The sequence below is a fragment of the Elephas maximus genome, chromosome 2 (genome assembly GCF_024166365.1).
Source record: "Elephas maximus indicus isolate mEleMax1 chromosome 2, mEleMax1 primary haplotype, whole genome shotgun sequence".
Classification (NCBI taxonomy): Eukaryota; Metazoa; Chordata; class Mammalia; order Proboscidea; family Elephantidae; genus Elephas; species Elephas maximus.
In genome coordinates, this window is record NC_064820.1 from 25,736,041 (window position 1) to 25,763,821 (window position 27,781).

A 27,781-nucleotide genomic window follows, 5' to 3' on the forward strand; every position below is an offset into this window, starting at 1 on the left:
AACAGGGCTCTTGCTCACAGGCTTCAAAGACCTATGAATCCCAAGGTTGGCAGGCAAGATGGCAGGTAAGCTGACAGCTCAAGTCCCAAGAACCGGAGGTCAGATGAACAGGAGCCAGCTTCAGGACCCAGTGTGAGGAAAAAGCCTGTGAGCATTGTCAGAATGTCCACCTATATTGGATGCAGGTCACACCCCCAAGGAAACTCCTTTTCAACTGATTGACTATTGATAGCAGATTCCATCCTGTAGGTGATCATATCATCCTACGACTGCCAAACCACTAAGAATTATGGCCCAGTCACATTGACACACAACCTTAATGATCACAACCACCCCCCTGAACCTAAATGTTTTTAACACACTGAAGTAGTTGTCCTCATTTAAACATTAAAAGATAACACACAACACCCTTTATTCTAGTCATACTTCTCTGATATTTGCTTCAGAGTAATTGTCACCATCTCCTCTTTTCCATCTCCTCACCTAGAAAAACTTATTGGAGACAATGATAAAATCAACAATTTGGCCTTTGACATATTGTTACATGTTGGGGTTGTTGTCAGCTACTTGCATTTTGTGTATAGGTGGGCAGATGCTCATAGCCAAACTTCCATGTATATTATATTGGGAGCCCTGGTTGTGCAATTGTTAAGCACTCAGCTGTTAACCAAAAGTTGGGTGTTTGAACCCCCATATCAGCTCTGTGGGAGAAAGGCCTGGCAACCTGCACCTGTAAAGATGGCAGCTTAGAAAACCCTATGGGGAAGTTCTATTCTGTCACATGGGATCACTATAAATCAAACATAGACTCAATGGCACCCAACAACGACACAACAAACTTTATAGATCATGCCCTACAATAACAAAGGGAGGTTGTGATAGGAACTGAAGTAATCCTTCTCACCCAAATCAGGTGGTTTCTTGGGCAACAGAGTGCCTTCTGCGAACCAAAGATCAGGAACTATTTTCTTTTTCCATTTGATTTCCCCCACGTGTCTGTTAATTGGTCGTATTGTGGAAGCTTGCGTGTTGCTGTGATGCTGGAAGTTATGTCACCGATATTCAAATGCCAGCAGGGCCACCCACAATGGATAGGTTTCAGCTGAGCCTCCAGACTAAGACAGACTAGGAAGAAGGACCCCAGCAGTCTCCTTATGAAAAGATTTAGCCAGTGAAAACCCTATGAATACCAGTGGAACGTTGCTTGATAAAATGGCAGAAGATGGGACCCTTAGGTTGGAAGGCACTCAAAAGACGACTGAGTAAGAGCTGCCTCCTCAAAGTAGAGTCGACCTTAATGACATGGATGGAGTCAAGATTTTGGGAACTTCATTTGCTGATGTGGCATGAATCAAAACGAGAAGAAACAGCTGTAAACAAAGTAGGACCTTGAGTATATCCCACCTGGATTTAGAGACCATCTCAAGAATAGATTTGACTCATTGAACACTAATGACTGAAGAACAGAGGAGTCGCAGAATGACATCAAGGACCTCATACATGAAGAAAGCAAAAGGTCATTAAAAAGACAGGAGGAAAGGAAAACACCAAAATGGTTGTCAGAAGAGACTTTGAAACTTGCTCTTGAACATCGAGTAGCTAAAGCAAAAGGAAAAAAATGAAGTAAAAGAGCTGAACAGAAGATTTCAAAGGACAGCTGGAGAAGACAAGTATTATGATGACATGTACAAAGACCCCAAGATGGATAACCAAAAGAGAAGAACACCCTGTGCATTTCTCAAGCTGAAATAACTGAAGAAAAGATTCAAGTCTCGAGTTGCAATTTTGAAGGATGCTATGGGGAAAATATTAAACGACCCAAGAAGCATCTAAAGGAGGTGGAAGGAATACACAGAGTCGCTATACCAAAAAGAATTGGTCGATGTTCAAACATTTCAGGAGGCACCATATGAGCAGCAACTAATGGTACTGAAAGAAAAAGTCCAATCGGCACTGAAGACACAAGCAAAATACAAGTCTCCAGGAATTGACGGAATACCCATTGAGATGTTTCAACAAATGGATATGGCACTGGAAGTACTCACTTGACTATACCAAGAAATTTGGAAGACAGCTCCCTGCCCGACCAACTGGAAGAGATCCATATTTATGCCTATTCCCAAGAAAGGTGATCCCACCAAATGAAGAATTTATGGAACAATATCAGTAATATCACACGCAAGCAAAATTTTTGCTGAAGAACATTCAAAAGCTGCTGCAGGGAACTGCCAGAAATTCAAGCTAGATTCAGAAAAGGGTGCAGAACCAGGGATATCATTGCTGAAGTCAGATGGACCCTGGCTGAAATAAAAGAATACCAGAAAGATGTTTACCTGTGTTTTATTGACTATGCAAATGCATTTGACTGTGTGGGTCATAACAAATTATGGATAACATTTGGAAGAATGAGAATTCCAGAACACCTAATTGTGCTCATGAGCAATCTGTACGTAGGTCAAGAGACAGTCATTCAAACAGAACAAGGGGACACTGTATGGTTTAAAATCAGGAAAGGTGTGTATCAGGGTTGTATACTTTCACCGTACCTATTCAGTCTGTATGTCAAGCAGATAATCCGAGAAGCTGGACTATATGAAGAATGCCATGTCCCGAATAGAGGAAGACTGGTTAACAACCTGAGTTATGCAGATGACACAACCTTGCTTGTTGAAAGTGCAGAGGACTTGAAGCACTTAGTGATGAAGACCAAAGACCACAGCCTTCAGTATAGATTACACCTCAACATAAAAAAAAAAGAAAACAAAAATTCTCACAACCGGACCAATAAGAAACATCAAATCCTTCTAAGGAACATTCTGGTTTTACTTCTTCCAAGACAGATTTGTAAAGATTTACAGCCTTTTTTTTTTTTTTTTTTTCTATAGCCTTAGAAACTCTATGGGGTTGTTCTACTCTGTCCTGTATGGTCACTGAGTTGGAATCCATTTGACAGCAACAGGTTTGATTTTGGAATCTTCTTAGGATGGTGATTAATGCTCAATTCTCTGTATTTGAGTTCATGTATCTTATAAATACTGGTGCCCTGCTGGCAAAGTGATTAAGCTGCTCCTGGAAACCTTATGGGGCATTTCTACTCTGTCCTATAGAGTCACTGAGAGTTGGAATCGACTGGATGGCAACAGGTCTGGTTTTTGGTTTTTATTCTACAAATGGTTTTATAATTATATTGAAAAAGGACGAAAGAAAATAGAGTACAAATCCTAAAAATTAAATTCTTTTTATTCACTCTTGTATATGGTGTACTTTATCTCATTTGTTTTAATATTTATTACAAAATTATTATTTAGAAGGAAGAGGCTGAGCGAGAGAGGCATGGATATTTTGTAAAATTTACCACATCACTTAGTTGATTTGATCCATTAATGTATAATTTAGCATATTAGATGGTTTTGCCCTTTAAAATTCAAGTAACAGAAACCATCAGCATTTTTCTGTAGTTTATTTTTAACAGGTAGAGGCCTTCCAATATATATCCTTGATTGCAGTAAATGATAGCTGTATAACTATGTAGGAAGTACTTGCAAAGAAAATATATTTTCTTTTTACGACTAAAGGTAGTGGTCTTTTAACATGTCATGTATGCTATTTTTGGAACAATGTTTTTATCTGTGTTTGTGGGAAGTTTTCTCAGTTTTCTATGCTACATTTTGAGCCAGGCACAGGCATTAAAGACTAACTGCCACTCAAAAGATACTGTGGTAAAAAGTTGGGGTTCTAAGGTCACTTTAAATTGTATCTTTGTTCTACCACCTATTGGCTGTATAGCTTTGGACAAGTTACTTAACCTTTCTTAACCTTGCTATTTTATTTCTAAAACTATGATAATACCTTTCAGTTTTTAGTGCAATTAAGTGGGAATATAGACGCAAATCATTTTGCAAAGTGCATTAGCTAATAGGCAATGTCATTGTCACCATCGTCATATCAAATTGGCAGGTTATTCTGATATCTCAGGATTCGTCTATTTCACAGCACCAATAAAGCAACAAATCACTTACACGTATATCACATACGTACATAAGCCATTCATTTCCTTTGTTTTTATCTATAACATATTGATAAAAGGAAATGAACGGAAATGGGCGATTAACAATGTCACATAGCATACACACACATACAAAGCCAAAATACATTAGGATTAATAAATTTTAAGAGATTATAATGTGTATCTGTAAGCAATGGATAAGTATCTCATGATGTTCGTCTAAGGAAAGTTTTTTGTTGTATGTTTTTTGTCATCACTGCTTAATAGACGTGAACAACTATAAGTAGCTGTTGGGAACTCCCTTTTATTTCATTTGTGTATGAATATGCTTTCTTGCCCTTTACATTCAAAAGGCTGTTATTTCAGTTTTGTAATTCATGTCACATATGTACTTTAATTGCTCCACATGAGCGATGTTTCTGCTAAAGTGGGAATTGCATTCTAAAGAGATGGATTTTCTGTTTAAAGTTCTTATTTTTTTCCTTTCCACTGAGGATGTAATGCAAAATGGCAGGACAGTAAAAGGGCTTGACAGAAAGTCATGCAAAGTTTCAGGGGAAATAAATTTTTCTTCTTGCAAAATGTGAAAATTCTCTTCTTTTTTATGAGTCAAAATTATCTCCCATCTGCAAACTCTACTCTGAAACTCTATCCTGAATACACACTAACACATGCAGAAAAATCACAGTGATCTACTTGATATATTTCTTTTGCTCACCCTGTCTCTGTTTATGAATGAGAACAATTTAAAACAGGTCATGATGTTTTGAGAATATGTTCTAAAAAATATGGCTTTATAGTGGCAGGTACACTAGAAAGAATTTAAACTTCAGAGTCAAGAAAACCGTCACTGAGTTGTGCGATCTAGGGCAAGTTATTTCATCTCCTTAAGCCTTAGTTTTCTTCACAGTAAAATGTGAAGAATATTGATCTCAGAGCACTGTTGTGAAAAGGAAATAAGGTAACAAAGGTAAGTTCCTGACATGGCATGTAGAGGCTCTGAAAGTTTCATGTCCCTTCTCTCCCACAATTCCTTGTCTCATCGGGTTGTTGTTAGCTGCCATCCAGGTCAACTGTATACCCCAAGAACAATGGGATTAACACATTGTGATCCATAGGGTTTTCAATGATTGTTTTATTTTCAGAAATAGATTGTCAGGATTTTCTTTTAAGACTGTCTTAGCCTTAAAGCTCTTATGAAACTTGTTCACCATCATAATAACACACAAGCCCCACTGACAGACAGTTGGTGACTGTGTTGAGGTGCATTGGCCCATAACCAAACCTGTGTCTCCTGGATGGAAGGTAAGAATTCTACCACTGAGGCACCAGAGAACACCACTGCACCCATGTCTGCACCAGAATGAAGACCTTAGACTTATAGATTCAGCATTGAATAATCCCAGACAAGCTTATTATTGTACCTGTTTCTCTTTCCACTAGTAGGGGAAATATAGACATGATCTTTCTGTTTGTGTGGGACACACCGCCTTGATTCCTAAACACACTCCAGCTTCTTTATCAGTAGGGCATTTGCATCTTCCTACGCCTCAGCCTATTTGTCAGTGGCCCGGCCCAAGCATTTACAAACCACCCTTCACCCATACTCACGAGGGTTGTATATTTCCACTGTGATGTTTTTGATTTGATTTTTTGTCCCTCCTATGACAGGCATCAGTAGAATTATGACACTACCACCCTTGCAAATGAGAATGTTGATACTACCTAGGGAATATTTCACATGCTCTAGATTGAATATTTTCTATAACCAAACCAAAAACTAAACCTGTTGCCATCAAGTCAATTCCAACTCATGGTGAGCCCATACATTACAAGTAGAATTGAGATCCATAGGGCATTCGTGGCTGTAATGTTTATGGAAGCAGTTACAAGGCCTTTCTTTTGCAGCATCACTGGGTGGGTTCAAACCACCAAGCTTTCAGCTGATAGCCCAGCACAAACGTTCTGCACCACTCAGGGAATTTTCTATAACTGCAAAACCCAAAATGGTATCTGAGTTCATGCCACATTTTGTATACAAGTAGTCTCTCAAACTGTCTTCCTCAATTAGTTGTTTCAGTTTGCCACACTTAAGTAATTAAAGAAAAAAAAGTGCTGTTAGAGTTAGGAATATACTCTTTATCAACGACATCTGCTACAGAATCAAATGCATTAATTGTTTCATCTTTTCAATATTTATTCTTATTAATTGTCTTGTCTCCCTTAATAGTAAAGTGAGAAAAAGTTTGCTCTGAGATGCTCTGTATTATTAATCAAATCTTATAACAGCCATTTGTCATATCCATTCCATTTCCTAAAGCGTGATGGTTTCTAATTGCCACTCAACATTCAGTAATTAGGCTTCCTGATCATTAAGAAAAATATTTCTCTAAAGAAAATATAGATTGATGATTTTAAGAAGAAAATGACAGAGAGATTCCTGAAGCAATAAATATGGAAAACCATAGAGATAAAGAAAGAAAAATGTCCATTTAATTAAATATTCTCAGTAGTATACCCATTATTAGATAAACTCATAAAATCATTTTGTTTTTAACTGTTCATGCAAAGGAGTACCTAGTGATGTCATCAACTTCCATTTAAAACCAGTGAGATAAACATTCAGTATCTGTATTCTAAGGCCTAGGAACACTGAAATAAACCATGAAGATGTACCAGGAATCGACGAGGTACTGATTGGTGTTAAATGTAATACCGCAAAAGAAAACAAGATGTTACATAAGTCAGAAGCACTCATTTTCAATAAGAAACACAAAGTTGCACAGAAGATGCAGGTGTGAATCATGATGTTATCATAGAAACTACAGCAATTTTCACATCTTGCAAAGCTAAAATGAAATAACCAGTCAGAAGCAATGTAAATAGCCTCGAAGTATTATCATCTGACACTGACATGAAAGGCGTAAAAATGGCTCAGCACATATGATCTCTAAGGAGAAGGCAGATGATTCTTAAGCTAATATGTGATATAAACAAGATACAGTGGCATACATATCGTAAATATGTGGCATTGGATCAAATAAAAATACATGTTAATATGCTTTTTCAATTAATAAGAAATTAGAGCCATATCCTAAACTATGTAAATATTTTACTTTGATATGTACTGATAGCATGAGAACCATTGTTTAATTTTTAGCTAATTTTTTATTATTTTCTATTAAAATAACACTGCATATGATCTGTGACTTTGACTGAAACTAAATTTTGAAGACATTTAAACTTTATCCATTAGCTTCTGTTCCTATAGACCAAAAGTATCTGGAAAATGATTACAGTTCCTATAGCATTCAAGGACATAACAAGGGAAAAAAAATAAAAAATCTGCCCTAATTTAGACTTAATAAGAAGGGAAACATACTTTTGGGGAATCGAGGTGGATTGTCATTGACATCAGTGAGAGTAATGTTGACAATTGTGGTTCCAGCTAATCCTCCCAGTTGTCCGCCCATATCCTTGGCTTGGATGAGCACTTGGTATTGTTCTTTGACTTCCCTGTCCATGTTCGGCAAAGCTGTTCTAATAACACCTTGAGTGGAAAAGATAATAATAAAATTTAAGTATCAGATTGTGTTTTCCAAGATAAAGTTCTCCGCACCTAGAAAATCATTCTATCTAGATTTGCTGGCAAAGACTTGCTAACAAAAATTATGTGTTTTTTAAAAAGCGTAACATCCAAAATGTCCAATGATTAACCCACTGCCATCAAGTCGATTCCAACTCATAGCGACCCTATAGCGATCCAATGATTAGGGCATAATTTTTTTTTTAAATATATTATGGTAACAATCATATACGAAAATGCTAAGTATCAGTGAGGAATAAGGTTCAAGAATGATGCGTCCACTCAAGAAGATGGTCGTCATTCATGAAGTCAACCAAGTCAGAAACATTTATATAGCAGATCCTATCTTTATAAGAAAGAAAAAATTGAAAAATATATACTAAAATTTTAAGCTGTTATCCTGATGTATGATTTATAATTATTTCCATTTTTATTTTCATTTTCTATGATAGATATACTATTTCTCTAATTTTTCTTTGAAAGCATTAAATATCTCTTTTATGTATTTTATTTTATCTTTTGGGATACCACCTAATTATCCCAACTGCAGATTTTTCACTTAGATTTCATTAAGCTTTGCCATTGAAGAGACCTCATCTCTCTTGTCACCAGGTTATCCTAGGAGCTAAGAATCCATTGCTTTGGCCTCCTAACCAAAAGGTCAGCCGTTCGAATGCACCAACCACTCCTTGCTCCTTGGAAACCCTATGCGGCAGTTCTACTCTGTCCTTTAGGGTAGCTGTGAGTCAGGATCGACTCAATGGTGATGGGTTTTGATATTAGCTAAAATAAACGCATAGAAAATTAGTACATATGCTTCGTGGGGGCAGTAGTGATTCAGTGGCAGAATTCTCCTTTTCCCCGCAGGAGGTGTTGTGGTTAGCTGCTGCCTAATCCATTTTAACTCAAAATGAACCCAGGAGACATAAAGGAACTGCCACATAGGGTTTTCTTGGCTGCAATCTTTACCAAAACAGCCACCAGGACTCCTTCCATGCAGGAGACATAAGTTCCATTCCCAGCCATTACACCTCATGTACAGCCACCACCCATCTGCCAGTGGGGACTTGCATGTTGCTTTGAGGCTGAACAGGTTTCAGTGGAAATTCTGAATATTAGCCAGTGAAAATCCTATGGTTCACCACAGTCAGCTTTGCAACTGGTCATGGGCATGATACAGGACCAGGCAACGTTTCCATTTATTGTGCATGTCAAGAGTCATTAGACTTCATCTATTAGTGTTAATCTTGGTTATTGTTGACCACAGTAAACATGGTATCATTTAAATATCATTTAAATATGCCAGCATATTTATAACTGGTATATTATGAATAAAATCTTGATTAAGGATTATCTATGCACCTAAAGAAATCTCTTAGTAGATCACGGACTCAGTGTTGCTCAAGTCGTAGTTAACCTTTCCTAATAAGAATTTGGAGGAACCATCAGGAAAAAAAAAAGCATAAATCTGTTAGCAAAAGCCAATTATGGCAGCTTATATAAAAATACTACATTTTATTTTGTTATAGTCTTAAATTAGTTGAAAATGTGAAATTATTTTTTTAAATGCTCATGCATTCTTAAAAAATATTAATAATTTTTAAAAAATTTTTATTGTGCTTTAAGTGAAAGTTTACAAATCAAGTCAGTCTCTCACACAAAAACTTATATACACCGTGCTACTTACTCCCAATTGCACTCCCCCTAATGAGACAGCCTGCTCCCTCCCTCCACTCTTTCTTTTCATGTCTATTTCACCAGCTTCTAACCCCCCTACCCTCTCATCTCCCCTACAGCCAGGAGATGCCAACATAGTCTCAAGCATCCACCCAATCCAAGAAGCTCACTCCTCACCAGCATCCCTCTCCATCCCATTGTCCAGTCCAATCCCTGTCTGAGGAGTTGGCTTTGGGAATGGTTCCTGTCCTGGGCCAACAGAAGGTCTGGGGGCCATGACCACCAGGGTCCTTTTAGCCTTAGTCAGACCATTAAGTCTGGTCTTTTTATGAGAACTTGGGGTCCGCATCCCACTGTTCTTCTGCTCCCTCAGGGGTTCTCTGTTGTGTACCCTGTCAGGGAAGTCATCCGTTATAGCCAGGAATAAAAATGTTTTGTCCATCATTCCACAAATGAGATATTTGAATTTGCTTTTTTATTTTCCCAACAATGTATTTGGAGGACATATAAGAGTTATAAGTATATTATCTTCAGTACTGACAGGAATTTAGAGATTATACAATTGAATATCCCGTCTATACCATACCTAGACTATTCTTTAGGGCTTAGGGGTTATACCTCAATTCTTTCCTCAGGGAGATTTTACCTCAGGAATACATAACCTTCAGCTATATCTGATGGCTTATAGGAGTGTTATGAATCATATACTTGCATCCTACAAAGCTCTAATATAATCTAAGGACTTGATGACCTCTCCCTAATAGACAGCAATCTACTTGAGGATCTACTTGGTCTCAGTATCCTGGGACAGAGCAAAGAATCTGTTAAGTCAGAAATTGCAAAAAAAAAAAAAAAAAAAAATGCATTGAATGAATTAATAATTAAATCCAGCACCATCAGCTCATCTCTGATCATCTGCTTTAACGCTTCCAGTAATGTGAAGCTTACACTCTCATGAGACACCCCTTTTATTTACAGGCAAGTCTTATCATCATTTTTTTTTAATGTATGAGGACAAAAATCCTTTCTTCCTGTAACTCATACAGCCATTGATAGCCTTGTTCCTCTAGAGCAGCACAGAATACAGCTAGCTCCTCTTCTACATGACAGTTCTACAACTTTCTAAAGGCATGTCTCACAGCTCTCTGGAGTATTTTCCTTTCAAAGCCAAACACCCTTTGTTCTTTCTGCTGACTTGTGTATTCCACGATTTCTAAAACTAAGGCAAGCGGAGTTCACACAGAGTTCTCGGAAAGGGTGACAAGGCAGAATACAAGGCAATCATTGCCTGAAGTGCATTTCCAGGTATGCAATTTTTGCCACACACGTGGAAAATGTTCACAGGATTGCTAACACCATGTTTTATCTTAATTATTAAGCCTCTATTTCTTGACACATTTTTCTTTCCTCATGGTGTTTTGCATCTATTGATTTCTTGCCTTTCTTATGTTTATAATCAGTCCTTGTCTTAAAGCTCCCTGACAATCCATTCAAGCACAGGAAGAGTATCAAAGGAGCACCTATTTGTATAGGTGAGCACTCTTTGACTTTGGCCTTGCGCCCCTAAAATCTCTCTCTTTTAGTACCAATTGTGGTGTGTGAATTCTGCACAATTTTATTCTGCATTAGTTATCAAACAATTTTATTCTGCATTATTTATCAAAAGTATTTGCAGGCCATAAAACATTACAGGTATTTATATAGTATTATGAATTATTGACAAAGTATAAAATTTGACCCAGGCTTTAATTTTTTTTTTTTTTTTTTAATTTTAGTCTGGGGTTTTAATGCAATAACAAAGTTTTAAAGACCTAAAAGAATAACTATCAGACAGGATATGAGAGGATTATTCATTTAGGATTTCAAGATTATTATCTTGGAATGAAAGGAGATAACAAAGAGCAAAAATAGTGAGGTGTCAGTCATGTCAGCAACCCTTAGCAGATTCTTTTGCTAGATGAGGATCTAGAAGGTTCCGGGAGAGGACTATATAATATGTAATATGGGACCATTGACTGAATAAAAAGAGATAAAAGAAAAAAAATAATAACTTAGGCAACTCCATTCTCACACAACTGTTTTCCTATAAGTTCCATAATTACATGTAAAATACAAAAAATAAAAACTTGTTAAGACCATGTTGCTTTTGACAATCCACATAAATTAAAAGATATTGTGATAAAATGGTATCATGTTTTTAAAAGGAGATCTCAGCTCATTTAGAAAAATATAACATGTTGTTGCCACATGGTGCAAAACAATAGCAATATCTGGTTAATTAACTCAGACTAGTTATTTGAAATCATTTAGGCAACAAATAAGAAAATTATAAAGAAATGTACAGTAATGTCTGTTTCCCTAAATGAAATAACTCTCTTATGAATGCTGTGGAGATATTTTGTACCCTGATTTAATGTGCTAAATGAAAGATAGCAATACCTAGTAATTAATGTTTACATTTTGAAGTTTTAAATAACATTTAGTAATCATGTGAAGCATATAAACACATGTACTTGAATTTTTATTCAGAGCAAATCATTTCACATTTAAGGCAATTAATTTCCAAATTAGCTGTTTTAAACAGAACTGGAAACCCTGGTGGCAGAGCGGTTCAGCGCTACGGCTGCTAACCGAAAGGTTGGCAGTTCAAATCCACCAGGCGCTCCTTGGAAACTCCAGGGGGCAGTTCTACTCTATCCTATAGGGTGGCTATCAGTCAAAATCGACTCAATGGCAACGAGTTTTAAAGAAAATTATTATTTCTGGGCTTATTTCACATATGTATCCATTTACATTGTTGAGAAATAAGCTCAGCATATCTGCTTGGATAGAGATGCTAGGAATGTTTTCTGAACAGCAATATCAATAAGGGCATCTCTTTTATTTTCTCATTTCAAATGAATAATAAATGGAAATCTTAATCTCTGCATAAATATTCTGACACCAGAACTTTTGATGACAGTCTTCTTTAAGAATTGTTGTAAACTGTATTCTATATTCAAATGTGGAAAAAAGAAATTAGATAAAATTAGTTTTTCATGCATTTTATTTAATCTCAACAAAAGGAATCATAAACGGAAGCTCGATGGCTGGAACAAATGGAGACAATTTCTGAGAAATGGCAATTATCCTTGATTTTTTATTTATTCTAATCTACCACAAGGTGATAAATTCAACAAAAAGTCTTCTTAATGGTTTCTGTGCCTGGAGAACTGGTTAGCATCCTACTAATGAAAGGCCTCCTTATCCATGCTTTTCCTGTCTAGTGATCTGAGGCGGTGTTAGTGTCAAGACTTCTGTCTCCAGTGAAAATCAATGCTTCACAAAATTTATTACATAGTTTATGCCAGAACTGTTTTGCCATTATTTCTAAATAATAAGCATCATATTAAAAATTGAAATACAAAATTATAAAAGCTATATTATCTCTATACATACTCCCTGGTAAAAGAACACTACCTAAAGGCATAAGGATTTAGCTGAAGTTGATATTGGCCAAGTAATGTCAAGGGGAGAGCATGGGTTTTGACTCATATAATTGTTGCCTGTCAGAGTATTAATCTGCCTGATTATATTCTTAACTAGGCTTTCTGCTTAAATCAATCTTTGAATTGTCTAATTTTCTGTTGGTTTTTAGTTAGAAGTTGGCTCCATAGTAGTTATTTGACTAATATTAAAACTTTAACCTTTCCCCTGCTACTCGTTCTGAGTAGACACACTCACTTAATCCACAGAGTTAATCGCTGCAGCCCATTAAGGGTATTCTAATTTTAAACCTTTGTCTTCACTGATCTCCACACAGTCTCCTTCCTCTTTCTTTCATCCCTCTGTCCGAGGAGTGCTTTTTGGAAGCAAGAGAGATCTATGAGTCACACTTTACCCATACTTCAGATTTTAGTCAGATCACCAACTATGGTGAATTAGAAAAAGAGAAATAATTATTTATGAAAAATTAACTCATGGTTTCTCAATCTGAGAAGGCTATATAATATTTTTGATCTTTTCTTTTTGTGTGTGTGTATACATTCTGCCTATCGTCTAAACCTTGTGAATTCTGATGGGACTTTCTACCATCATAAAAGTCATCACTTCATTGGACAACATCCCCAAACGCCCTCCTCTCCATTTTTTTTCTTTGTCCAATGAATATATATATAATTTTCAAGTAGTTAAAACAGAAAAACTTCCTTAACAATGATATTGCCCAACATTTATCTTCACTCTCGTACTTCTTATACTGTAGGTGTAATTTCCCCATAGCACACTCCATCCGAATGTTAGTTTGGATTCTGGCCTCCAGCCTTCTATTCAAACCAAAGGATCTTCTTTCTCCCAAACCATTCTGGAATCTCTGCAGCACTGATGCTCTCATGAAATGTTCTGTCCTTAAACACTAACTTTTTAAAGTTTGCACCAGGAAACAACTCCCTGCTTTTCTCCTTTAACTTTCTGATGACTTCTGTCCCCTCACTGAGCTGGAGGGGAGGGTAAGAAATAGGAAGACAATGACAGATTCAGTTGACAGAAGCTTTTGCCAGTTCTGTGTTTCCACTTTAGTTGAGAACCATTATTAGGCTTTATATTTTTGGCAACATAAATATGTGGTTAATTATTTATTAACATTAACAGGTGGTTCCAAAAACCCAAGCATATTGCCATTGAGTACGTATAGCTAATTGGCATAACTGATTTTACCACACACTTTCTGAGGAAGTATACATTTTAAATATTCAGACCATTTGTATGTATTGTATCTGAAACATATACATTTCAAATTGATGTAAAAATTTAAATATTAGTTTCCAAATAATAAATAGTATTAGATTTGATTTACAATAAAACTTAATGCACTATATAAGAGGTGATAAAAATAATTGTCATTATGGGGTTTCTGCTTTAACTGTGACATAGAACTTCTGCTTTGATCATTGGTCAAATAAGAGCTAGACAGATACATAGATAACTGTCATCCAGTCAACTCAAACTCATAGCCTTCCTTATGTACAACAGAATGAAACGTTCCCCTGTCTTCCACCATCCTCACGATCGCTGACATGTTTAAGTACATCTTTCACTGAAGGTCTCCCTCACACTTCTGGAACTATACTTCACCAAACATGGTATCCTCCTCCAGTGATAGATTCCTGCTGATGATGTAACCAAAGCAAGCGAATGGGACAATGTTCTGTTGTGGTCCATAAGGTTTATACTAGCTAATTTTCAAAAGTAGATTGCCAGGCCTTTCTTTCTAGTCTGTCTTAGCCTGCTGAAACCTGCCCATCATGGGTGACCCTGCTGGTATTTGAAATATCGGTGGCATAGCTTCCAGTATCACAACAGCATACAAGCCATCATAATTCGACAAACTGACAGACAGATGATGGAAAGAAGGGCTAGATCTCTTAAAAACTACCCAACATTCAAAAATAGATTCTTTAGACACAGAGGGAATGTTTATCTAAAGAGGAATACTAAGTCTTTCCTGTGCATATCTTTTTCTTTTCTATGCATCTCATATTTGAATTAGAATTCATAATCTTTATTATATTTCAATTTAGAGATAGGGAAGGTTTAAAAAGTATAATCCAGATGAATCAGTGTTCTAGGGTTTCAAATTTGTCAATCCTTTCCTCTGCTACCAGTACAAGTCTGTATTAATCCAAAGCAACAACCTATAACCCTTGATATAGATAGAAATAAAAGCTTCTTGATTTTACTGCATGGTGATCAGGCCTGTAAGGGAATATAATTGAACCCAACCAAGAAAACCTGAAATCAAAATTTAGTTTAGCCAGAAGAATCAAAACCCAAGTTTGCATAGGCTTTTGCAAATTTAAAGGAAGACAGAAGGAGAATCCTTGAATGACAAATTTGAACTTTATAAATATACGTAAAATGGTTTACATTTACACAAAGCACAATCAAAGGGAAATAATTTTGCCACAGCAAGGTAAGATCATATCTTTCTTTGCTCATTGTGTGGCACACTGAATCTTTATTGCTATATTAGAATACAAAATTTTCCATTCCAAGATTTAATTAAAGTTTAAATATTTGAAGGGGTGGTAATAATGTTGTCTCTAATAAAAAATTTACCTGTCTTAGGATCAATAGAGAAATAAGGTTGTCCCTGAAGAATGCTGTAAACGACTCTGGCACTGTTCCCATAGGTCGGGTCATCTGCATCCGTGGCTTTGACCTGGAGCACATAAGCACCTGGAAAATAAAACATTTTTATTTTTACAGAGCCCAAGGTCGTGTCTATAATCTTTCTGACTCTATTTTCCTTTGGAACTTGCTGCCACAAGTATGTGACGTCACTGAGAATAATTTAACCATGAGAACCAAAATGATAGGCAACAGTATAGCCATCAGTACAAATGGCATATATTTTAAATATCTGTTTTATGAGGGTATGTGTCCATTTCCAGTAGTTGGATCATTGACATTGAAGTTCAGCATTATCTTTTTATTGATTCATTCAAAAAAGAAAATGTGGGCACTGCAAACATTAGCCAATCTACTTATTATTGTTGTTTTAATTTCATGGTTAGAATGTTTAAAGAGAAACTCACAAGGCTTAGAGGCTTACTGCATTTTACAGAGCTGGTAATCAATTTGCAATTATAATTTTCAAATTTTAGAATAACTATGTAGTAGAATTAGGAAGTCTTTAATTAGGGAAATAACTTTTGACTAATTAAAGAACTGTAACTAATTGCCAATACAGTTTTGAGGAGCAGTCCCCTATCTGAAGACTGGATTAATCTTAGGGTCCCTTGATATAGGAGGACACTAAAGGCAATCCATACTAGCTGGACCGTTTCCCTTTTCTTCCTTCCTTCCTTCCTTCCTTCCTTCCTTCCTTCCTTCCTTCCTTCCTTCCTTCCTTCCTTCCTTCCTTCCTTCCTTCCTTCCTTCCTTCCTTCCTCCCTTCCTCCCTTCCTTCCTCCCTTCCTTCCTTCCTTCCTCCCTCCCTCCCTCCCTCCCTCCCTCCCTCCCTCCCTCCCTCCCTCCCTCCCTCCCTCCCTCCCTCCCTCCTTCCTTCCTTTCTTCCTTTCTTTTAACACTTAGGCATATTATTTATGTTCTAAGGGGAGAAGGACATCATGCTTGGTAGAGTAGAGGGTCAGCAAAGAAGAGGAAGACCCTCAACAAGATGGATTGACACGGTGGCTGCAACCATGGGCTCCAGCATAACAACGATTGTGAAGATGGCGCAGGACAGGGTAGTGTTTCCTTCTGTTGTATATAGGGCACTTAACAACAACAACAACATTAGACAATAGAATCTTGAATGTAACTTAATTTGATTCTCCTAGGTAATGTTCCCCTCTTTTACAAATTCTTTTAAGCATAATTTTATGATGATATAGATGTTTAGTTGTAAAACATTGAGTTTAAATATGTTATGACTGAATTTATAGCAGAAGTAAACAGTACTTAATAGTTAATTTATATACATATATGTTAATATATGTATCCTAAAAATAATATCTATATTGATTCTCATACATGTATTAACCCAGATTCATTGAGGTTATAAGGTCAGTGCAGTCCTTGTTGACTTGCAGTTTATATAACCTCGGTTTTTTCTCATTATGGTAACCACTCACTGATCAGTTTCTCTGTTCCTTGCTCTACCAGAGATTCCATAGAAAAATAGCACTCTTTCAATGACCGCTTAAATTTCAGAATTTAATTGTTACTACAAAATAGATAGCTTTTAGGAATAGCTTTAGCTGTTACTACTACTACTAATAATAACAATATGTATCTAGTAATCATAGCAGTGTTGTATGGGAACTCGAAGAGGTTCAGTTTTCTTGGTTGCCCATTATGTCCTTTATCTCCAGTGCTTATAAAGGGATGGTTTCTCTGTGAACTGCATTCTCTCTGCACTTCAACAGGTAGAGCAGTTACCTTGTCAACCCTGAATATGCATGATAAGAGCATAAATTCCAAGTTCACTGCTACATACAAGAACTCTTGTCTGACATCAGCAATCATATCCCTATTTCCAAGTCCTTTTCTGAATCTGGCTTGAATTTCTGGCAGTTCCCCATCAATGTACTGCTGCAAACAATTTTGAATTACCTTCAGAAAATCTTTACTTGTGTGTGATGTTAATGGCACTATTAGATAATTTCTGCATTGCTGGATTTCGTTTCTTTGGGATGGGCACAAATATGGGTCTTTTCTAATCTTTTGGCCCGGTGTCTGTCTTCCTAATTTCTTGGCATAGATGAATGAGCACATCCAGCATTGCATCCATTTGTCGAAACATCTCAATTGGCATTCCATCAATTCCTGTAGCTTTGTTTTTCACCAATGCCTTCGTTGCAGCTTGGACTGCTTCCTTCAATAGCGTCTGTTCTTAATCAAGTGCTACCTCCTGAAATGATTCAATGTCGACCAATTTTTTTTGGTACAGTGACTCTGTGTATTCCTCCCAACTGCTTTTTTTATATATATAAATAATTTTTATTGTGCTTTAAGTGAAAGTTTGCAAATCAAGTCAGTCTTTCACACAAAAACCCATATACACCTTGCTAAACACTCCCAATTACTCTCCCCCTAACGGGACAGCCTGCTCTCTCTCTCTCCTCTCTCTTTTCGTGTCCATTTCGCTAGCTTCTAACCCTCTCTACCCTCCTATCTCCCCTCCAGACAGGAGATGCCATCACAGTCTCAAGGGTCCACCTGATACAAGTAGCTCACTCTTCATCAGCATCTCTCTCCAACTCATTGTCCAGCCCCTTCCATGTCTGATGAGTTGTCTTCAGGAATGGTTCCTGTCCTGGGCCAACAGAAGGTTTGGGGACCATGACCACTAGGATTCTTCTAGTCTCAGTCAGACCATTAAGTCTGGTCTTTTTATGAGAATTTGGGGTCTGCATCCCAATATTCTCCTGCTCCCTCAGGGGTTCTCTGTTGTGCTCCCTGTCTGGGCAGTCATTGGTTATGGCCGGGTACCATCTAGTTCTTCTGGTCTCAGGATGATGTAAGTCTCTGGTTTATGTGGCCCTTTCTGTCTCTTGGGCTCTTAGTTATCGTGTGACCTTTGTATTCTTCATTCTCCTTTGCTCCAGGTGGGTTGAAACCAATTGATGCATCTTAGATGGCCGCTTGTTAGCATTTAAGACCCCAGATGCCACACTTCAAAGTGGGATACAGAATGTTTTCATAATAGAATTATTTTGACAATTGACTGAGAAGTCCCTTTAAGCCATAGTCCCCAAACCCCCACCCTTGTTCCTCTGACCTTCGAAGCATTCAGTTTATCCCAGAAACTTCTTTGCTTTTGGTCCAGGCCAGTTGAGCTGACCTTCCCTGTATTGAGTATTGTCCTTGCCTTCACCTAAAGCAGTTCTTATCTACTAACTAATCAGTAAATAAACCTCTCCCACCCTCCCTCCCTCCCCCCCTCGTAACCACAAAAGTATGTGTTCTTCTCAGTTTACACTATTTCTCAAGATCTTATAATAGTGGTCTTATACAATATTTGTCCTTTTGCCTCTGACTAATTTCACTCAGCATGATGCCTTCCAGGTTCCTCCATGTTATGAAATGTTTCACAGATTTGTCACTGTTCTTTATCAATCCGTAATATTCTATTGTGCGAATATACCATTATTTATTTAACCATTCACCTGTTGATGGACACCTTGGTTGCTTCCAGCTTTATGCTGTTGTAAACAGTGCTGCAATAAACATGGATGTGCATATATCTGTTCGTGTAAAGGCTCTTATTTCTCTAGGTCCCAACTGCTTTTGATGCTTCTTGCTTTATTCAATTTTTTGCCCATAGAATACTTCAATATCGTAACTTGAGGCTTGAATTTTTGCTGAAATTCTTTCAAGTTGAGTAATTCTAACTGTGTTCTTCCCTTTAGGTTTTCTAACTCCAGGTCTTTGTGTGTTTCTTTGTAATACTTCACTTTGTCTTCACGGACCACCCTTTGAAATCTTCTGTTCAGCTCTTTTACTTCATCATTCTATTCACCTGTTAAAAATACCTAAAAAAGATATGTTGTTTGCTGCTATCATGTCAATTCTAGATTCATGTCGACTCCACTTGTGCAGAGTAAAACTACTCCATAAGGTTTTCAATGTCGTGACCTTTCCAAATCACCAGATTTTTCTTCTGAAGTGCCTCTGGGTGGGTTTGAACGGCCTATTTCTGGTTAGTAGTGGAGTGCTTAACAATTTGAGCCACTGAGTGGTATATATACATATATTTAATTGTAGATAAGTGCTAAGAAATGAAATATAATAATGTAAGGGAATAAAAAATGATGGAGGGGGAGCTTTTTTTTTTTTTTTTATAATAACTTTTATTAAGCTTCAAGTGAACGTTTACAAATCCAATCAGTCTGTCACATATAAGTTTACATACATCTCACTCCCTACTCCCACTTACTCTCCCCGTCTTGAGTCAGCCCTTTCAGTCTCTCCTTTCTTGACAATTTTGCCGGCTTCCCTCTCTCTCTATCCTCCCATCCCCCCTCCAGACAAGAGTTGCCAACACAATCTCAAGTGTACACCTGATATAATTAGCTCACTCTTCATCAGCGTCTCTCTCCCACCCGCTGACCAGTCCCTTTCATGTCTGATGAGTTGTCTTCAGGGATGGTTCCTGTCCTGTGTCAACAGAAGGTCTGGAGAGCATGACCGCCGGGATTCCTCCAGTCTCAGTCAGACCATTAAGTTTGGTCTTCTTATGAGAATTTGGGGTCTGCATCCCACTGCTCTCCTGCTCCCTCAGGGGTCCTCTGCTGAGCTCCCTGTCAGGGCAGTCATCGATTGTGGCCGGGCACCAACTAGTTCTTCTGGTCTCAGGATGATGTAGGTCTCTGGTTCATGTGGCCCTTTCTGTCTCTTGGGCTCTTAGTTGTCATGTGGGCTTGGTGTTCTTCATTTTCCTTTGCTCCAGGTGGGTTGAGACCAATTGCTGCATCTTAGATGGCTGCTTGTTAGCATTTAAGACCCCAGACGCCACATTTCAAATTGGGATGCAGAATGATTTCATAATAGAATTATTTTGCCAATTGACTTAGAAGTCCCCGCAAACCATGTTCCCCAGACCCCCGCGCTTGCTCCGCTGAGCTTTGAAGCATTCATTTTATCCCGGAAACTTCTTTGCTTTTGGTCCAGTCCAATTGAGCTGACCTTCCATGTATTGAGTGTTGTCTTTCCCTTCACCTAAAGCAGTTCTTATCTACTGATTAATCAATAAAAAAACCCTCTCCCACCCTCCCTCCCTCCCCCCCTCGTAACCACAAAAGTATGTGTTGTTCTCAGGTTTACTATTTCTCAAGATCTTATAATAGTGGTCTTATACAATATTTGTCCTTTTGCCTCTGACTCATTTCGCTCAGCATAATGCCTTCCAGGTTCCTCCACGTTATGAAATGTTTCAGAGATTCGTCACTGTTCTTTATCGATGCGTAGTATTCCATTGTGTGAATATACCACAATTTATTTACCCATTCATCCGTTGATGGACACCTTGGTTGCTTCCAACTTTTTGCTATTGTAAACAGAGCTGCAATAAACATGGGTGTGCATATATCTGTTTGTATGAAGGCTCTTGTATCTCTAGGGTATATTCCGAGGAGTGGGATTTCTGGGTTGTATGGTAGTTCTATTTCTAACTGTTTAAGATAACGCCAGATAGATTTCCAAAGTGGTTGTACCATTTTACATTCCCACCAGCAGTGTATGAGAGTTCCAATCTCTCCGCAGCCTCTCCAACATTTATTATTTTGTGTTTTTTGGATTAATGCCAGCCTTGCTGGTGTGAGATGGAATCTCATCGTAGTTTTAATTTGCATTTCTCTAATGGCTAATGATCGAGAGCATTTTCTCATGTATCTGTTGGCTGCCTGAATATCTTCTTTAGAGAAATGTGTGTTCATATCCTTTGCCCACTTCTTGATTGGGTTGTTTGTCTTTTTGTGGTTGAGTTTTGACAGAATCATGTAGATTTTAGAGATCAGGCGCTGGTCGGAGATGTCATAGCTGAAAATTCTTTCCCAATCTGTAGGTGGTCTTTTCACTCTTTTGGTGAAGTCTTTAGATGAGCATAGGTGTTTGATTTTTAGGAGCTCCCAGTTATCGGGTTTCTCTTCATCATTTTTGGTAATGTTTTGTATTCTGTTTATACCTTGTATTAGGGCTCCTAGGGTTGTCCCAATTTTTTCTTCCATGATCTTTATCGTTTTAGTCTTTATGTTTAGGTCTTTGATCCACTTGGAGTTAGTTTTTGTGCATGGTGTGAGGTATGGGTCCTGTTTCATTTTTTTGCAAATGGATATCCAGTTATGCCAGCACCATTTGTTAAAAAGGCTGTCTTTTCCCCAGTTAATTGACACTGGTCCTTTGTCAAATATCAGCTGCTCATACGTGGATGGATCTATGTCTGGGTTCTCAATTCTGTTCCATTGGTCTATGTGTCTGTTGTTGTACCAATACCAGGCTGTTTTGACTACTGTGGCTGTATAATAGGTTCTGAAGTCAGGTAAGGTGAGGCCTCCCACTTTCTTCTTCTTTTTCAGTAGTGCTTTGCTTATCCGGGGCTTCTTTCCCTTCCATATGAAATTGGTGATTTGTTTCTCTATCCCCTTAAAATATGACATTGGAATTTGGATCGGAAGTGCGTTAAATGTATAGATGGCTTTTGGTAGAATAGACATTTTTACTATGTTAAGTCTTCCTATCCATGAGCAAGGTATGTTTTTCCACTTAAGTATGTCCTTTTGAATTTCTTGTAGTAGAGCTTTGTAGTTTTCTTTGTATAGGTCTTTTACATCCTTGGTAAGATTTATTCCTAAGTATCTTATCTTCTTGGGGGCTACTGTGAATGGTATTGATTTGGTTATTTCCTCTTCGGTGTTCTTTTTGTTGATGTAGAGGAATCCAAGTGATTTTTGTATGTTTATTTTATAACCTGAGACTCTGCCAAACTCTTCTATTAGTTTCAGTAGTTTTCTGGAGGATTCCTTAGGGTTTTCTGTGTATATAATCATGTCATCTGCAAATAGTGATAACTTTACTTCTTCCTTGCCAATCCGGATACCTTTTATTTCTTTGTCTAGCCTGATTGCCCTGGCTAAGACTTCCAACACGATGTTGAATAAGAGCGGTGATAAAGGGCATCCTTGTCTGGTTCCCGTTCTCAAGGGAAATGCTTTCAGGTTCTCTCCATTTAGAGTGATATTGGCCGTTGGCTTTGCATAGATGCCCTTTATTATGTTGAGGAATTTTCCTTCAATTCCTATTTTGGTAAGAGTTTTTATCATAAATGGGTGTTGGACTTTGTCAAATGCCTTTTCTGCATCAATTGATAAGATCATGTGGTTTTTGTCTTTTGTTTTATTTATGTGATGGATTACATTAATGGTTTTTCTGATATTAAACCAGCCTTGCATACCTGGTATAAATCCCACTTGATCAGGGTGAATTATTTTTTTGATGTGTTGTTGGATTCTATTGGCTAGAATTTTGTTGAGGATTTTTGCATCAATGTTCATGAGGGATATAGGTCTATAATTTTCTTTTTTTGTAATGTCTTTACCTGGTTTTGGTATCAGGGAGATGGTGGCTTCATAGAATGAGTTGGGTAGTATTCCGTCATTTTCTATGCTTTGGAATACCTTTAGTAGTAGTGGTGTTAACTCTTCTCTGAAAATTTGGTAGAACTCTGTAGTGAAGCCGTCCGGGCCAGGACTTTTTTTTGTTGGGAGTTTTTTGATTACCGTTTCAATCTCTTTTTTTGTTATGGGTCTATTTAGTTGTTCTGCTTCTGAATGTGTTAGTTTAGGTAGGTAGTGTTTTTCAAGGAATTCATCCATTTCTTCTAGGTTTTCAAATTTGTTAGAGTACAATTTTTCATAATAATCTGAAATGATTCTTTTAATTTCATTTGGTTCTGTTGTGATGTGGTCCTTCTCATTTCTTATTCGGGTTATTTGTTTCCTTTCCTGTATTTCTTTAGTCAGTCTAGCCAATGGTTTATCAATTTTGTTAATTTTTTCAAAGAACCAGCTTTTGGCTTTGTTAATTCTTTCAATTGTTTTTCTGTTCTCTAATTCATTTAGTTCAGCTCTAATTTTTATTATTTGTTTTCTTCTGGTGCCTGATGGATTCTTTTGTTGCTCACTTTCTATTTGCTCAAGTTGTAGGGACAGTTCTCTGATTTTGGCTCTTTCTTCTTTTTGTATGTGTGCATTTATTGATATAAATTGACCTCTGAGCACTGCTTTTGCTGTGTCCCAGAGGTTTTGATAGGAAGTATTTTCATTCTCGTTGCTTTCTATGAATTTCCTTATTCCCTCCTTGATGTCTTCTATAACCCAGTCTTTTTTCAGGAGGGTATTGTTCATTTTCCAAGTATTTGATTTCTTTTCCCTCGTTCTTCTGTTATTGATCTCTAGTTTTATTGCCTTGTGGTCTGAGAAGATGCTTTGTAATATTTCGATGTTTTGGACTCTGCAAAGGTTTGTTTTATGACCTAATATGTGGTCTATTCTAGAGAATGTTCCATGTGCGCTAGAAAAAAAAGTATATTTTGCAGCAGTTGGGTGGAGAGTTCTGTATAAGTCAATGAGGTCAAGTTGGTTGATTGTTGTAATTAGATCTTCCGTGTCTCTGTTGAGCTTCTTACTGGATGTCCTGTCCTTCTCCGAAAGGGGTGTGTTGAAGTCTCCTACTATAATTGTGGAGGTATCTATCTCGCTTTTCAGTTCTGTTAAAATTTGATTTATATATCTTGCAGCCCTGTCATTGGGTGCGTAAATATTTAATATGGTTATGTCTTCCTGATCAATTGTACCTTTTATCATTATATAGTGTCCTTCTTTATCCTTTGTGGTGGATTTAAGTCTAAAGTCTATTTTGTCAGAAATTAATATTGCTACTCCTCTTCTTTTTTGCTTATTGTTTGCTTGATATACTTTTTTCCATCCTTTGAGTTTTAGTTTGTTTGTGTCTCTAAGTCTAAGGTGTGTCTCTTGTAGGCAGCATATAGATGGATCGTGTTTCTTTATCCAGTCTGTGACTCTCTGTCTCTTTATGGGTGCATTTAGTCCATTTACATTCAGGGTAATTATAGATAAATAAGTTTTTAGTGCTGTCATTTTGATGCCTTTTTATGTGTGTTGTTGACAATTTCATTTTTCCACATACTTTTTTGTGCTGAGGCGTTTTTCTTAGTAAATTGTGAGATCCTCACTTTCATAGTGTTTGACTTTATGTTAGTTGAGTCATTACGTTTTTCTTGGTTTTTGTCTTGAGTTATAGAGTTGTTATACCTTTTTGTGGTTACCTCATTATATACCCCTATTTTTCTAAGTAAAAACCTAACTTGTATTGTTCTATATCGCCTTGTATCACTCTCCATATGGCAGTTCAATGCCTCCTGTATTTAGTCCCTCTTTTTGATTATTGTGATCTTTTACCTATTGACTTCCATGATTCCCTGTTATGTGTATTTTTTTTTTAATTAATCTTAATTTGTTTGTTTTTGTGATTTCCCTATTTGAGTTGATATCAGGACGTTCTGTTTTGTGACCTTGTGTTGTGCTGATATCTGATATTATTGGTTCTCTGACCAAACAATATCCTTTAGTATTTCTTGTAGCTTTGGTTTGGTTTTTGCAAATTCTCTAAACTTGTGTTTGTCTGTAAATATCTTAATTTCGCCTTCATATTTCAGAGAGAGTTTTGCTGGATATATGATCCTTGGTTGGCAGTTTTTCTCCTTCAGTGTTCTGTATATGTCGTCCCATTCCCTTCTTGCCTGCATGGTTTCTGCTGAGTAGTCAGAACATATTCTTATTGATTCTCCCTTGAAGGAAACCTTTCTTTTCTCCCTGGCTGCTTTTAAAATTTTCTGTTTATCTTTGGTTTTGGTGAGTTTGATGATAATATGTCTTGGTGTTTTTCTTTTTGGATCAATCTTAAATGGGGTTCGATGAGCATCTTGGATAGATATCCTTTCGTCTTTCATGATGTCAGGGAAGTTTTCTGTCAGAAGTTCTTCAACTATTTTCTCTGTGTTTTCTGTCCCCCCTCCCTGTTCTGGGACTCCAATCACCCGCAGGTTATCCTTCTTGATAGAGTCCCACATAATTCTTAGGGTTTCTTCATTTTTTTTAATTCTTTTATCTGATTTTTTTTCAGCTATGTTGGTGTTGATTCCCTGGTCCTCCAGATGTCCCAGTCTGCATTCTAATTGCTCGAGTCTGCTCCTCTGACTTCCTAGTGTGTTGTCTAATTCTGTTATTTTATTGTTAATCTTTTGGATTTCTACATGTTGTCTCTCTATGGATTCTTGCAACTTATTAATTTTTCCAGTATGTTCTTGAATAATCTTTTTGAGTTCTTCAACAGTTTTATCAGTGTGTTCCTTGGCTTTTTCTGCAGATATCCTAATTTCATTTGTGATATCATTAAGCATTCTGTAAATTAGTTTTTTATATTCTGTATCTGATAATTCCAAAATTGTATCTTCATTTGGGAAAGATTTTGATTCTTTTGTTTGGGGAGTTGGAGAAGCTGTCACGGTCTGCTTCTTTAAGTGGTTTGATATGGATTGTTGTCTCCGAGCCATCACTGGGAAACTAGTTTTTCCAGAAAATCCGCTAAAAAAAAACTGCAGTCAGATCCCTATCAGAGTTCTCCCTCTGGCTCAGGCTATTCAGATGTTAATGAAGCCGCCTGGGGAGGGTGGGGGAGGGAACAGAGAGATAGGAGAGTAGCACCTCAGAATATAGCCAGAGTTGCTTGTCTTGCTTGGAATGACTATTATATCTGAGATTCCCGCGGGCGCGTCGCCTATGTGTGCTGTCTGTGTGGAGATTGGCCCCGGGGGGTCTGGCCCGCTGGAGTCACGGTCAGATCCTCCGCTTCCAGCCCCACGCCCAGCGTCAAGGCTCCCCTACTGGGACGGTGCACTCTCGACTCCAAAATCAGTCGCTGCCTCCCGGGGACTTCTCGTCCCTCCAGCCGCGTGGCCGTGCCGCCCCCGTGAACCAGGTGGGCCCCCTCCCGGGGTTAGTTCAGATGGGTGGAGTAGCTCCCCGTGCTTGTGCCGCGACCGAGTGTCCCGGCTGGAACGCTGTTCTCCCCGCTCCAATACCAGTCGCTGCCTCCCGGGGACTTCTCCTACCGGCTGCGTCCCACGCCGCCCGCGCGACCCGGATGGTCACCTTCCCGGGGTTAGTTCAGGGGGTGGAGCAACTCTCCGTGTTTATGGCGTACCTGCGTGCAGTCCAAATCCCTGTGGGACGGTTCCCCGGCTCGGATGCTGCTCTTTCTGCTCCAAGATCAGTCACTGCCTCCCGTGGACTTCTCCTAACGGCTGCGTCCCACGCTGCCCGTGGAACCGGCTAGTCCCCCTCCCGGGGTTAGTTCAGGGGGGTGGAGCAGGTCTCTGTGCTTGTGCCGTACCTGACTGGTACGCTGGCTCCAGGCTCTGGAAACAATCGCTGCTTCCCCGTATTAGTTCGTTCTCCGTCTCTAAATCTGTGTTTGTTGTTCAGGGTTCGTAGATTGTTATGTATGTGATCGATTCACTTGTTTTTCCGTGTCTTTGTTGTAAGAGGGATCCGAGGTAGCGTCTGCCTAGTCCGCCATCTTGGCTCCGCCTCCGGGAGCTTTTTTTATATGGTGATCAAGAAAAGCAACATTTGAGAAATCTTATTACACTGAGACCTGAATGTCTGAAGGAAGTGAGAGAGCCAGCTAAGTTTTCTATTTTGTTGTGTTTTCTTGTAAGAAAGGTCATTCCATGCAAAGGCAAAACTACATGCAAATGCCCTGAAGAAGGAATATGTTTGAACTGCCAAGGGAAACGTCAGGGAGCTCACCCCTCCCTCACACTCACTGTGGATTACAATGAGAGAGATAGGAGATAGAAGAGGTAGTAGAGGAATAGCTCATGCAGGGATCTATAACCTACTGTTGGGAGTATTCTAGAGTCTCAGTAACCCCCCAACATCTATTTATTTTTACCTTTTTATAATTATGCTGCTACCTATCTACCTACTAACCTAGACTTTAGTTTTATTTTCATAAAACTGAAGTCTATCCATACTTTCCTGAATAGAACTTTACTCATTGCATAATATATAGAGAAAGCATACAAACAAAACACACACGCTCACACACACACATAAAAATCTATCTCATTATTTTTAACCAATCTCCTTTTAGTGATCACCCTGTTTCCATATTTATTTTTTCCCCTATTATGAACAATTCTGCATTTGTTAAATTCCTAGCATTAGGATACACCCAGTGGATTCCAACTTATAGCGACACTATTGGAAAGAGCAGAACTACCCCATAGGGTTTCCAAGGCTGTAACCTTTACGGAAGCAGACTGTCAAATCTTTCTCCCACGGAGCGGCTAGTGGGCTCCAACTGCCAACATTTTGGTTAGCAGCCACACACTTAATCTCTGAGCCATGGATATAGCTGATTCAAAATGCATAAGAATTTAGCAT

The 27,781-nt window shown here is 38.0% G+C and overlaps 1 protein-coding gene across 4 annotated transcripts in view; it reads right to left on the minus strand.

The window, feature by feature from the left end:
* Nucleotides 1-27,781, minus strand: part of CDH12 (cadherin 12) — a 378,196-nt gene that overhangs the window by 107,558 nt on the left and 242,857 nt on the right. For 3 of the 4 annotated variants that reach the window (XM_049861489.1, XM_049861479.1, XM_049861499.1), the window contains exons 3-4: nucleotides 15,366-15,485; nucleotides 7,389-7,556 (exon numbers count right to left, since the gene is read on the minus strand). In XM_049861489.1, the coding sequence (XP_049717446.1) occupies nucleotides 7,389-7,556; nucleotides 15,366-15,485 (288 nt within the window). The remainder of the gene's footprint in view (nucleotides 1-7,388; nucleotides 7,557-15,365; nucleotides 15,486-27,781) is intronic. The other variant, XM_049861507.1, reaches the window with a different exon arrangement.